The following is a 12,102-nucleotide window of genomic DNA, read 5'->3' as shown; positions in this document are numbered from 1 at the left end:
TCTTCAACGTTGCTCAAGGTGTGCTGAGCGTCAGTGGAGAAAATCTCTTTTAGCAGAGGACTTCATTCACTATAAATTCATGCTCAAAACCTATAATTTTGCCCTTCATCTGGCCAAACAATCCTACTTCACCACCCTCATCACTTCAATGTCCAACAATCCAAAACGACTTTTCGAAACCTTAAACTCCCTCCTGAAACCTAAAGCACAGGCCCCCACCACCAACCTCAGCGGGGAGGATCTGGCCACTTATTTCTTTGAAAAAGTCAACCACATCCATCAGGACATCTCAGCCCAATCTCCTCAGTGCCTGGATCCCCTTCACTGCCGCACTTCAAGCTCACTTGCCATCCTTGAGCCTGTCACAGAAGAAGTTACCCAGCTCCTCGCTTCTTCTCGGCCTACAACCTGCAACAGTGACCCCATTCCTTCACATCTCCTGCAGTCCCTCTCACCGGTGGTCACCACTCACCTGACTAAAATATTTAACCTCTCTCTTTCTTTGGGTATGCGCTGCTAACTACAGACCTGTCTCTAATCTTCCTTTCATCTCTAAACTCCTGGAACGCTTGGTCCACTCCCGTCTAATCCGCTATCTCTCAGATAACTCTCTCCTCGACCCTCTACAATCTGGTTTCCGCTCCTTACACTCCACTGAAACTGCCCTCACTAAAGTCTCTAATGATCTCCTAACAGCCAAATCCAAAGGTCACTCCCTGCTGATTCTCCTGGATCTCTGCAGCATTTGACACTGTGGATCACCAGCTCCTCCTCACTATGCTCCGCTCTATAGGCCTCAAGGAAACCGTTCTCTCCTGGTTCTCCTCCTACCTCTCTGACCGCTCCTTCACTGTATCTTTTGCCGGCTCCTCTTCCCCTCCTCATCCCCTTACTATCGGGGTTCCGCAGGGCTCAGTCCTAGGCCCCCTCCTCTTCTCTCTATACACTGCCCCTATTGGACAAACAATCAGCAGATTTGGGTTCCAGTATCATCTCTATGCTGACAACACCCAATCATACACTTCTTCCCCTGACATCACCCCTACCCTAATACAAAATACCAAGTATTGTTTGTCTGCTGTGTCTAGCATCATGTCCTCCCTCTATCTTAAACTGAATCTCTCCAAAACTGAACTTCTTATGTTTCCCCCCTCTACTAACTTAACTCTACCTAACATCGAAATTACCTTGGAGGGTTCAACCATAACTCCCAAGCAGCACGCCCGCTGCCTTGGGGTCATATTCGACACTAACCTTTCCTTTACTCCCTATATCCGATCACTCACTCGCTCTTGTCACCTGCATCTTAAAAACATCTCGAGAATCCGATCTTTTCTCACTTTTGAAACTGCTAAACTCTTACTGTCGCTCTTATTCACTCTCGTCTGGACTACTGCAACTCTCTTCTGATCGGTCTCCCTCTTACCAATCTGTCGTGAATGCGGCAGCCAGGGTCGTATTTCTGTCCAGCCGCTTCACCAATGCCTCCACCTTGTGCCAGTCATTACACTGGTTACCCATTCGCAACAGGGTCCAATATAAACTCATTGCTCTCACCCACAAAGCTCTCCACAGTTCTGCACCACCTTCTATCTCCTCTCTCATCTCAGTCTATCGTCCTACACGTGCCCTCCGTTCCACAAATGACCTAAGACTAACATCCCCCATAATCCGAACCTCGCACCTCTGTTTCCAAGACTTCTCTCGTGCTGCGCCAGTTCTCTGGAATGCTCTACCCCAGACGATCTGATTGATGCCTAGCCCCGATGTCTTCAAGCGCGCTTTAAAAACCCATCTCTTTAAACAAGCCTACCACCTCAAATACCCAGTAAACTAACTTTCCCCTGTTCCCTCCTAAATACTATTCAGAATCTGCCCCCTACTGTTCATCTGTCTCTACACCCTCCATGCACACGATAACTGCACTCGGTAATTGAGTATTGCACTTGAACATACAGGCTGATGACCGGATCATACAGCTTTATATGATAATCACGACTTATTATAATTGCCAGACCTGAAATAACAAGCACTTTTCACCTATTGTGTCCCCCCTTTTCCTTGTAGATTGTAAGCTTGCGAGCAGCGACCTCACTCCTAATGTAACTGTTTAAACTGTCTCACCTTGTATTGAATTTATTGTCTGTACATGTCCCCGCGTAATTGTAAAGTGCTGCGGAATATGTTGGCGCTATACAAATAAAAATTATTATTATTATTTATTATTATTGATTTGAGGGTGATGTATCATATCAGGGCTGCTGGAAGGATCCTAAAATATCCAGGGTACAGTCACATATGCTAAAGAATCCAGCACAGTTATTATTGAAGGGATTTTCCAGCAAATTAAAAAATGTTGCTAAATTATCTGTGTGTAGTAAATGTAATAACTTACTAATGTAGTCTTATTAGCCAGATTGACCCTTTGTCCTCTAGTTGCTGCATTCTGGGTCCTGATACAGGACAGTTTTTCCTTTGTCAGCAAGTGACTGCCATAATTAGTGAAGCTGAGTGAGCCAATTACTAATTTCAATTGTAAAACGAATTCCTTCCCTATCTATACATCAGAGAAGGGGGTTGGCTTAGCTATTGAAATAGTCAGCCAGCCCCCTTCAACCACATGTCGACATAGGACATGTTGTCCTTTATGAACAAGGATCTGCTGTGACCCAAAATGTAGCAAGGATGATGGAGACGTCTAATCTACTATATATAGATTATTTAGCAACTATTTTTAATTTGGTGGAAAACCCCTTTAATACAATAGCTGGGAGAATAAAGACAATGGTCCTGATTTATTAAGACCAGCGTTTGATGCCAGTCTTAATGAGATGCATGCAGGAATAAGAAGCTCCAAATTAATTCATTCAAAGACTGGAGTAACATTTCTGGTGTAAGAAACGCCACCACTATTGTTGAATTAGATGGATGGGCATAGCCATGCCCTGATTCCTCTCCAGCTCCGCTCATTTTGTCAGAACTGCAAAAAGAGTTGTGTAGACACCAAAAGCCACAACGTGTATGTTCAGTTCAACTCGCACAACAGTTTTGTGAGTTTTTAAAGTGCTTTACCCCAGTTTTCTGGTAAAACACTTTGATGAATTAGGGTCAATGTTCTTACCTTAGATGTTTCCATTCAAAGACCACTCATCATTTGTCCCATATTACTGCAACACAAATCTTGATCTTACTGACTCAAGTTTCTTTATGTGTATGTTGTTTAAGGAGCGTGACATAAAAATTATTTTTTGGATGCCTCATTGGGGACACAAGAAACCATAATATAGACAGGTGTAGCCTGCTGGAGTGTGGCAAACTTTTTGAGATGTGTTCTTAAAGTACAAAAATCCTCTCTTTATGTTGTTTTGAACATCATCATGTGTTACCTATTACTTTTTTTTTCTTTCTTTATTTCCTTGAAGGTAACTGTACCTGGAGAAGTAGTGGAAGTCGCTTGTGGTGTTGACCACATGGTAGCACTTGTGAAGTCACTTAACTGATGAAGAAGAAAAATATTCGTTATTCTATGTTACATGCTGTTCTTCAGGTTGGACACATGAAAGGGAATCTGTCAGTAAGATCAACCTCTAAAACTGCATTTATAGACACACTGGTCTTAGAAAATATAAAGGTGTCGATGGATTTACGTTTCAATCTGTTGCTGCATTCACATTTCAGTAGCATTTAATTTGTATGCCAATGAGGTATTCAGTGCTCTGGGCGTGACAGAGCACTTAAGGATCCTTTTGCCTCCCAAGGTTGTTTCCCTCCAACATCAGACTCTTTAGATTGATTGATTGCTTACTTTCCGTGTGTAGTAAAGGTCCACACAAAGAAATCAGACAGTGAGCTATGAATCAAGCTAAAGATGCTGGTGCTTGTTGGAGGGGAGGAGAGTGCTCTGCCACGCCCAGAGCACTTGACACCTAATTTGCTTATGAATGAAAATGCTAATATATTTGAAACGTAGCAACAGATAGATATAAAATATAAAGGTGTTGATGGGTTTACATGTTAAAGAGCTGCATACCTATATGTGTGGTTTGGAGGTGGGGTGGTTGATCTTACGGACAGATTTCCTTTAAATACTCTTGTATAATAGTGTAAAGGTGGAACTTGGCCAACAATGCCATGTGTTTTGGTAAATGAGCTGTGCTTATGGCATAAATATAGCTTTCAATTGACTGTAAATATGGAGCTTTTTAAAATAAACATTTTTTTTATTATGGATAAGTCTATGCAAAAAAAAATTGTAAAACATTACTGATTAGTCAATTACTTTATTGTCTTTGAAACTCCTGATATTTTCAAGCTATCTCAGTTTTTTTTAAGCAATTCCCCCCCACACACACACCAAATTTTAAGAAAATTTGAGTTGGGCTGAGTTCACAAGATGCGGTTTTAATGCGTTTCCGCGGAAACGCATTAAAACCGCTTGGTAATAGGTCTGCCATGTATAGCACATGATGCGGAAATTTCCGCTGCAGATTATCATTGCGGCAAAAACCGCAGCATAACCAATTCAGGCGTGATTCTGCCGCGAAATCGCGCCCATTGACTTGCATTGAATCGCAGCAAACCCGCATGTATAATATCTATACATGCGAATTTGCTGCCTTTTAATGAAAATAGGCGCAAAATTGCACCGGAATCGCACTGCGGCTGGTACCCGAGTCGGGAGAGGAGGCTGCTAGTTCTCTCATCCGACCACTGCTCTGGCTGATAACAGAAAGAGCAGCGTGGATGGGAGAAGCAGCAGTTTGCTCTTCCCAGCCCACGTGCCCGCACTAGTAAAAAAAAAAAAAAGAAAAAAAGAAAAAAAAAAAAGAATAAAAAAGTAAAAATAAAAGAGAAAACCTCATACTCCCCTGTCAGGCAGCCCCCGGTGTCCTCCTGGTCCCCAGCGGCGATCCTCTCTTGTCGGCGGCCAGCAGTACCCTGCAGGGCGTGGGCTCGCGTTCTGCAGTGTACTGGCAGGACCTGCTGTCTCATGACTGATCAGCTGATGCTCACCGTGGGGACATTCACAAGAATGTTCCCACGGTCTCTAGCTCACCGGGGCTCATCAGCTGATGAACCCCAGTGACCTCCTGCAGCATGTATACTGACAGGGGCTGATTTTACACCCCTGTCAGTATACAGTGCTGTATTCTACAGCTGTGACATCAGTGATGGCTGATGTCACTGCTGTAGAAGTGACGCAGATTGTCGTGGGACACTTGGCGTTACGTGGACTGTGTCGTTGATGGCAGAAAGGTGAGGGATACGGATGTTTTGTTTTACGTTTTTTCAGAAGATCGAGGGCTTCGCGGAGGCGTGTAATAGAAAAAAATTATAGAACCGTGTGTGTTTTATTTCATTAAAATACTTTATTATGGCCGTGTCTTTTATTGAAAAAGCAACAACCATTTTACCACGCGGTTAGTAATTGGGGAGTCTTATAGACGCCCTCCATTACTAACCTGGGCTTCAAGTCAGCCGCCAATACAAGGCTGACGTGAACCCCAACCCCCTTACCCCACTGCCACCGCTACAGGGCAGTGGGAAGAGCGAGGCTAAGCGCCAGAATTGGTGCATCTTATGGATGCGCCATTTCTGGGACTGCTGAGGGGTGATATTAATAGCTGTGGAGGGGGCTAGTATCCATTGGCCCTTCCATGGCTATTAATATCAGCCCCCAGCTGTCTAGTTTAGCCTTTGCTGGTTAGATTTTATAGGGGTCCCCACGTCAATTTTTTTCTGGGGTCCCCCTGTAATCTAGCCAGTAAAGGCTAAACAAACAGCTGTGGGCTGATATTAATAGCCATGGAACATTGTTGGTTAATGGCCCCTTCTGTGGCTACTAATATCAACCCCCAGCGGTCGGCTTTCCCTCTGCTGGTTACAAAAATGACGCGGGTGCCCACGCCTCTTTTTTTTTTTTTTTTTTTTTTTTATTTTAGGCTCTGTGCCCATAATTCAGACGTAGCAGCGCTTGGGACGCAAATTTTTGCTGCGTCCAAAACATTGCTTTCTATTGAATGTAGGTAAATTCATGTGTGTTCGCTGAACCATGCAGATTTACCGCATTCAATACTTTCTAGTGGTCAAATTTCTGTTGGGGAGACTAACGACTCTGCAAGAGAAATTGACACGCTGCGGTCCTGAAAGACGCACCGCATGTCAGTGTCCACGGGTGATTCGCAGCCTCTGATGTATGCATAGCGGACATGGGATGTCTAGAGATCCCATCCACTATGCTGTAACATCTGGACGCTGCGGGTTTGACGCTGTATATACATGCAGCGTCAAACCTGCAGCGGCTCCTGACTGTGGCCATGTACCCAAACTCACCGGCAGCATGTCAATTTCTGTAGCGGATTGAAGTGTCATTATATGCGGTGGATTCACATGTACCGACAACAAAAGTGCGGCATTAGAGCACTGCATTTTGGACGCCACATAAATATGTTGTGTCCAAAGCGCTGCTGAGTGCTGATCGGGGGACGTAGGAGCTAATGAACCAGCTGTGAGATGTTATTTAATGGCACCTTCCCAGGCTAAAAAAAACAAAACAGCTCACAGCCGTCGCATAAATTATATGAATAGAAATGCTAATGAAGATTGGGTGAATGGGACTAGCTGACACCCAGCTCTTTTGTTTGGTCATGTCAAGGTGTCAATCAGACCTTTTCATGACCAAATAAAGTAAAGAAACACACAGACACAGTGTAAACACTTTATTTGAAATACAGGGTGGGTCATTTATATGTATACACCTAAATAAAATGGGAATGGTTGGTGATATCAACTTCTTGTTTGTGGCACATTAGTATATGGGGGGGGGGGCTTCTAGATGGGTGGTGACCATGGCGGCCATTTTGAAGTTGGCCATTTTGGATCCAACTTTATTTTTTCAATGGGAAGAGGGTCATGTGACACATCAAACTTATTGAGAATTTCATAAGAAAAACAATGCTGTGCTTGGGTTTAACATAATTTTATTCTTTCATGAGTTATTTACAAGTTTATGACCACTTATAAAATGTGTTCAAAGTGCTGCCCATTGTGTTGGATTGTCAATGCAACCCTCTTCTCCCACTCTTGACACACTGATCGCAACACCACAGAAGAAATGCTAGCACAGGCTTCCAGTATCCGTTGTTTCAGATGCTGCACATCTCGTATCTTCACAGCATAAACAATTGCCTTCAAATGACCCCAAAGATAAAAGTCTAAGGGGGTCAGATCTGGAGACCTTGGTGGCCATTCAACTGGCCCACGACAACCATACCCTAAAGAAAAAGAAGATCGGACCACCGAGAGGTGAATGCATTCTGTTTGGGATAATAAATGCCATTTTATATCAATATGCTTTGGACAGAAGCTGTATTCACACATTTTGTGTGTCATTCAGTTTTTCAGCATAACAGGAAAGAAATATCTATTTACACAATTATTTTCTTTAACGCAGCTCCAAACATAGAGCTGGAGAAGGGCCGTGATGTGTGAGTGTTATGCTCCTAAATTGCTGTCATATGTAGCAGCCTACAGTGAAATGTGATGTGTTTAGAAACACGTTGGTTTCACACATCTGTTACTGCTATGGGTGATGCCCTTTTAACATGGCAGCATATAACAACTGTAGATTCTGACAATTTATTTTTTCACCATTGTGTTCGAAGCAACAACAGCTAATTATAAACAGAAAATAGATCAGTAGTAGCAAAAAAAAAAAAAATCAATATTTGGGTATAAACGTATACCTTTAAAGAAAGACACAGACACTGCTGAAGATGTTAGTATAGTGTTTTATCTTAAAGGCAATTTGTCAGCAGGTTTTGTTATGGAATCTGAGATCAGCATGATGTAGGGACAGAGACTCTGATTCCAGGGACTGTTTGGTGCAGTTTTGATATAATCCCAGTTTTCTCTGCTGTAGGTGTAGCTGTGGTCAGAATGTTGAATTGTGTATAACCCCGCCCACACCACTGATTGCTTTCCGTGTACATTGTCAGCTAGCTACTGATCAGCAGTGGGGGCGGAGTTACACAGATTAGCTTGACTGGCATGCACACAACACCTAGTCCAGCAGTGATAAAACGCTGTATTGAAACTACAGCACCCAGCCTAATAAGTGACACTTCCCTAGAATCAGGGTATATCCTCCTACGTTATGCTGCTTTCAGATTACATTGCAAAAACTTGATGACCGATTCCCTTTAACCCATTGCTGCAATGACGACTGAACTGCTCAAAATACCCCTATAGTGTCTGCTTCTGAGGGTGTGCTACAGAGATGGGGGAACGGGCTCTCCTCTAAGTGTGCAGTATATTGGGACATCATAACAGCTAATCTGCACCCACTCGTTAAGAGACAAGTGAAAATTAGAAATGGGGCCTGCAGAGAGCTGAAAACTTACAGGATACAAGTTTTGTCCCGAAATCGTAATAGTCTTATACCTCATTTACACACACAACAGCTTATGCTGTCACCTAAAATAATAGCTATGGGTAAATGTAAGAGAATGCTTGGACATTACACTCCACAACAAATATTGATTACTTACTAAAGGGTTTGTCTGGCTTAGGTCTCGCTATTTAGGTTCCCTATTGCTGTATATGAATACAAAAAAGGGGGTTTCTCTAGGAGGACCCAGCACGTCCATACAGGAGCACTGCAGAAAGAATGAAAATAGGATTAGTTCCCCCACAGATGTCTATTGCAGCGAGACAGTATGTGACTGCCTATCATCATGGGTCCCGTCTAATAAAAAAATGATTGTACAGAGCAAATAAGCCCTTGACAGTTTTATACATTCATATTTTCTAATGCATATAAAATGTGACATTTTCTGAAGATAAGTAAATGATATTTTGGACGTGGAGCTGCATTCCTTCCACATCTCGCCAACACCGGAGGGGAGAGGTGGGTAGAGGTTTGTGCAGGGGCTTTGTACCAGTTAAGATCCTCATCTATAATTGTGTATAATGTATCTAGATTCTGTGCTAGAACTCTACTCTGTTGCATGTTCAGTTCTTACATTTTCCCGGACTGGGGTCTTATCTGAATATAGAACGGATAATCAGAATGCAATCTTCTGTGAATGGAAGTAACATTAAGTGAGTTCATTGCCGATTATCTGTAGAAAGAAATTATGTTCTCTCTGTAAACTGTATTCACAGATCCCATATTAATTTCTGCTAGAAGCCTATGTGCGCTCTGTTGATGATGAAAATAAACAGCGGCTTTTGTGTGCTTCTGAGCAATCTAGTGTTTCTTCTCAGAAATGTTTTTAATATCACATTTACTAAGCGCTATGGTTTAGAGTGCTGACTTCATTTAACTAGGATAAAATCTACAGGTCTGCTTGTGTGATAGGATAGGGGCAAACTTCTATGGAGCAATGTCGGCATTCAGCATTTCAGTGCTGTTTTGGAGTCAAATATCTGTGATTCTGTTCAAACCTTTTTTTTTTCTCAAATATCTATACAAGATAATAGAGTTATATTCACAAAATGGAATTTTTTCTAACGCAGACCCTTTGTGTATCCATTGTTAAGCTATGTGCACACGAAGCATTTTTGATGCGCTTTCGCGGCGGTTTTTCCCAGCGAAAAGGCTTGTTAATAGGTCTGCCAGCTATAGCAATGGTAATCTGGATGGGCTGTGCACATGATACGGAAATTTCCCCTCTGAATTACCATTGGGGTAAAAAACGCGGCATGACCATTGTTTGGGAGTTTCCACCACGAATTTGCCCCCATTGACTTGCATTGAACCGCAGCAGTTATAAGAACTTCATACACCCTCTGGCCTGGAGTCTGGTAATTGTCCTACACCAGTGTAAGGTCACAACAGCTCTGAGGATTTCATCCCGGTATCTAATCGCAGTCTGGATACCATTGGTGCATGTGGAGGTTTGTGCAACCCTCCAAGGATATGCCTCCAAAGTCCATCTCTGACCCACCACCAAATTTGTCAGTATGGATGATGTTGCTAGCAGCAGAACGTTCACCACGGTATCTCCAGTCTCTTCCACATCTGTCATATATGCTCAGTGTGATTTTCCTCTCTCTCGTCTGTGACAGAGAACAATTCTGGTGTTTTCTTGCAAATGCTAATCGTGCTGCACAGTGCTGGGCTGTGATCACAGGTTCCCTTGCATTATGTCAGGCTTTCATGCCACGCTAATAGTCTGTTTCTGACAGTTTAGTCAGAAATATACACAGCAGTAGCCCGCTGGAGGTCATTTTGTAGAGCTATAGCAGTGTTCCTCTGTAAAGAGATGGACATACTGCCCACGTATTTTTGATATTGGTGATAATGTTGTGTTCTGCCTGACAGCGAGAGTTAGGGTTCATATTTGGGATTAACCCAGAGTGGGAGTGGGTAGGGTGAAGGGACCGAGACCGTTTCCTGTCTGAATGTTAGATGGGGCCCAGTGTGCGCCAGAAGCAGAACTAATGTCTGGACAGTAAGCAGTGCAAGATGACACGGAGGCAGTGGATAGCGTGATCCAGGGTAAAGAAGAAGGAAAACTTATAGAAGAACAGAGTAGTCAGCCGGAGATGTGTCCTGGGAGAGGACACCTAGCAGTATAGCCCCAAGGTAATTGACCAAGATGGGACCTGCCTACTATTTTAAATACTGCCTGTGTAATTTGTGTGCCATACATGAAATTTGCCTGAACCAAACTAGCCCGCGCATACGCAGTAGCATCTATCACTTGCAGATAGATGCTACTGCGCTAGCGGCGCCATTTTGCTGGAGGAAATTTGCCTGCAGCAATATGGCCCCTGCCGCTTGTGCAGTAGCATTTCTTGGTTGCCGAGAGATGCTACAGTGCATACGCGGCGCCATATTGCTGTAGGCAAATTCTTTTTCCTCCAGCAAAATGGCGCATTTCTCGGCAACCAAAAGATGCTACTGCGCATGCGCGGGCTGTGGGGGCCATTTTAGTGCTGGCAAATTTCATGTGTGGCACACAACTTACACAGGCAGTATTTAAAATAGTAGGCAGGTCACTGAAAGCACAGTGACCTGTCAGAAGGCAGAGATAGGAATACATAGGCAGAGATAGGAATACATAAGCAGAGCACCATATAAAGCCCCTCCCTAAAGGCCCACCCGAAGCACGAGCATCTCATTATGGCAGAAATTAAAGATTATAAAAGAACCACTGGACGGATTTCATCAACAAAGGTATCATTTTACTCCGTGTAACGGCGCCCACCTGACAGTGTATGTGGTTTACTAAGCACAATCCTGCTGACAGGTGCGCTTTAAACTGCTCAACATCTGGTCCTTGCCAACCCAAGTAATATGCAGCCTGCTAGGGCGCAGCACCCCCGTAGACTTAAGTCCACACACCCAGCCAGGACCCCCACTTTCATGTAACATGCCATGGTGTAAGAGATGAGTACCTTACCCGCGGCTACCGTCCCGCTCCACGTTACACCTCCTCACACAAAGAAGATAATCTTGTAGCTGCATCGATGTCCTTCAATAGTCTTGTCTGGCTTTCTTCATGTAAAGGCCCATGTCATAGTATCTGCCCAATGCTCTTGTGCTAGGGGATAGAGCAAACCTTGTAACAGTACACGGAGATGTACCATTCTGGAGGAGCTGCACTACCAATGCAACCTTACTGAGATGTAGGTACCACCTCATGCTTCCAGAAGTGAAACCTTATCAAAAAGCAAAACTAGAGAAGAATCTGGAAGGATAAGGAGAAAAGTAATTGTCTGTACGCACCACCTGCAAAACCATTTCCTTTTTGGAGTCGTTTGCTTTTATTACTTAATTTCATCTGCTTTAGTTCAAATTATTTCAAAATGGCTTTTGCTTTCTAACTTTACAGATTGATATCCCTAAAGTTTAATTGACATGGCGTTATATTGTGATGCGTAAGTGTTCCCTTAATTTCTGCTGAGCAGTGTAATTACTGCAGTTGATTTTGCTGCACCCAATTCTAGGAGAATTAGCTGATCTTTATTACAGAGGACCTGTCACTTCTCCTGAACTGTCGGTTTTAGTTGACATTTGTATTATCCATGGCCTAACAATGCAAGAGCTCCTCTTCATAAAACTTTGCATTGTGCCATTCGTCTGCTTTTCCT

The 12,102-nt window shown here is 43.3% G+C and overlaps 1 protein-coding gene across 1 annotated transcript in view; it reads left to right on the top strand.

Moving 5' to 3' along the window:
• The window catches only part of RCC1L (RCC1 like), a 41,433-nt gene extending 36,103 nt beyond the window's left edge, over positions 1–5,330 (top strand). Inside the window, exon 12 of the mRNA XM_073665156.1 lies at positions 3,423–5,330. Coding sequence (XP_073521257.1) covers positions 3,423–3,500 — 78 coding nt within the window. The 3' untranslated portion in view covers positions 3,501–5,330. The remainder of the gene's footprint in view (positions 1–3,422) is intronic.
• The last annotated feature ends 6,772 nt before the right edge of the window (positions 5,331–12,102 follow it).

This window comes from Phyllobates terribilis, unplaced genomic scaffold (assembly GCF_046119375.1).
Source record: "Phyllobates terribilis strain yellow unplaced genomic scaffold, ASM4611937v1 Scaffold_2__4_contigs__length_985480577, whole genome shotgun sequence".
NCBI lineage: Eukaryota > Metazoa > Chordata > Amphibia > Anura > Dendrobatidae > Phyllobates > Phyllobates terribilis.
This window is presented reverse-complemented; position numbering and strand designations above follow the sequence as displayed.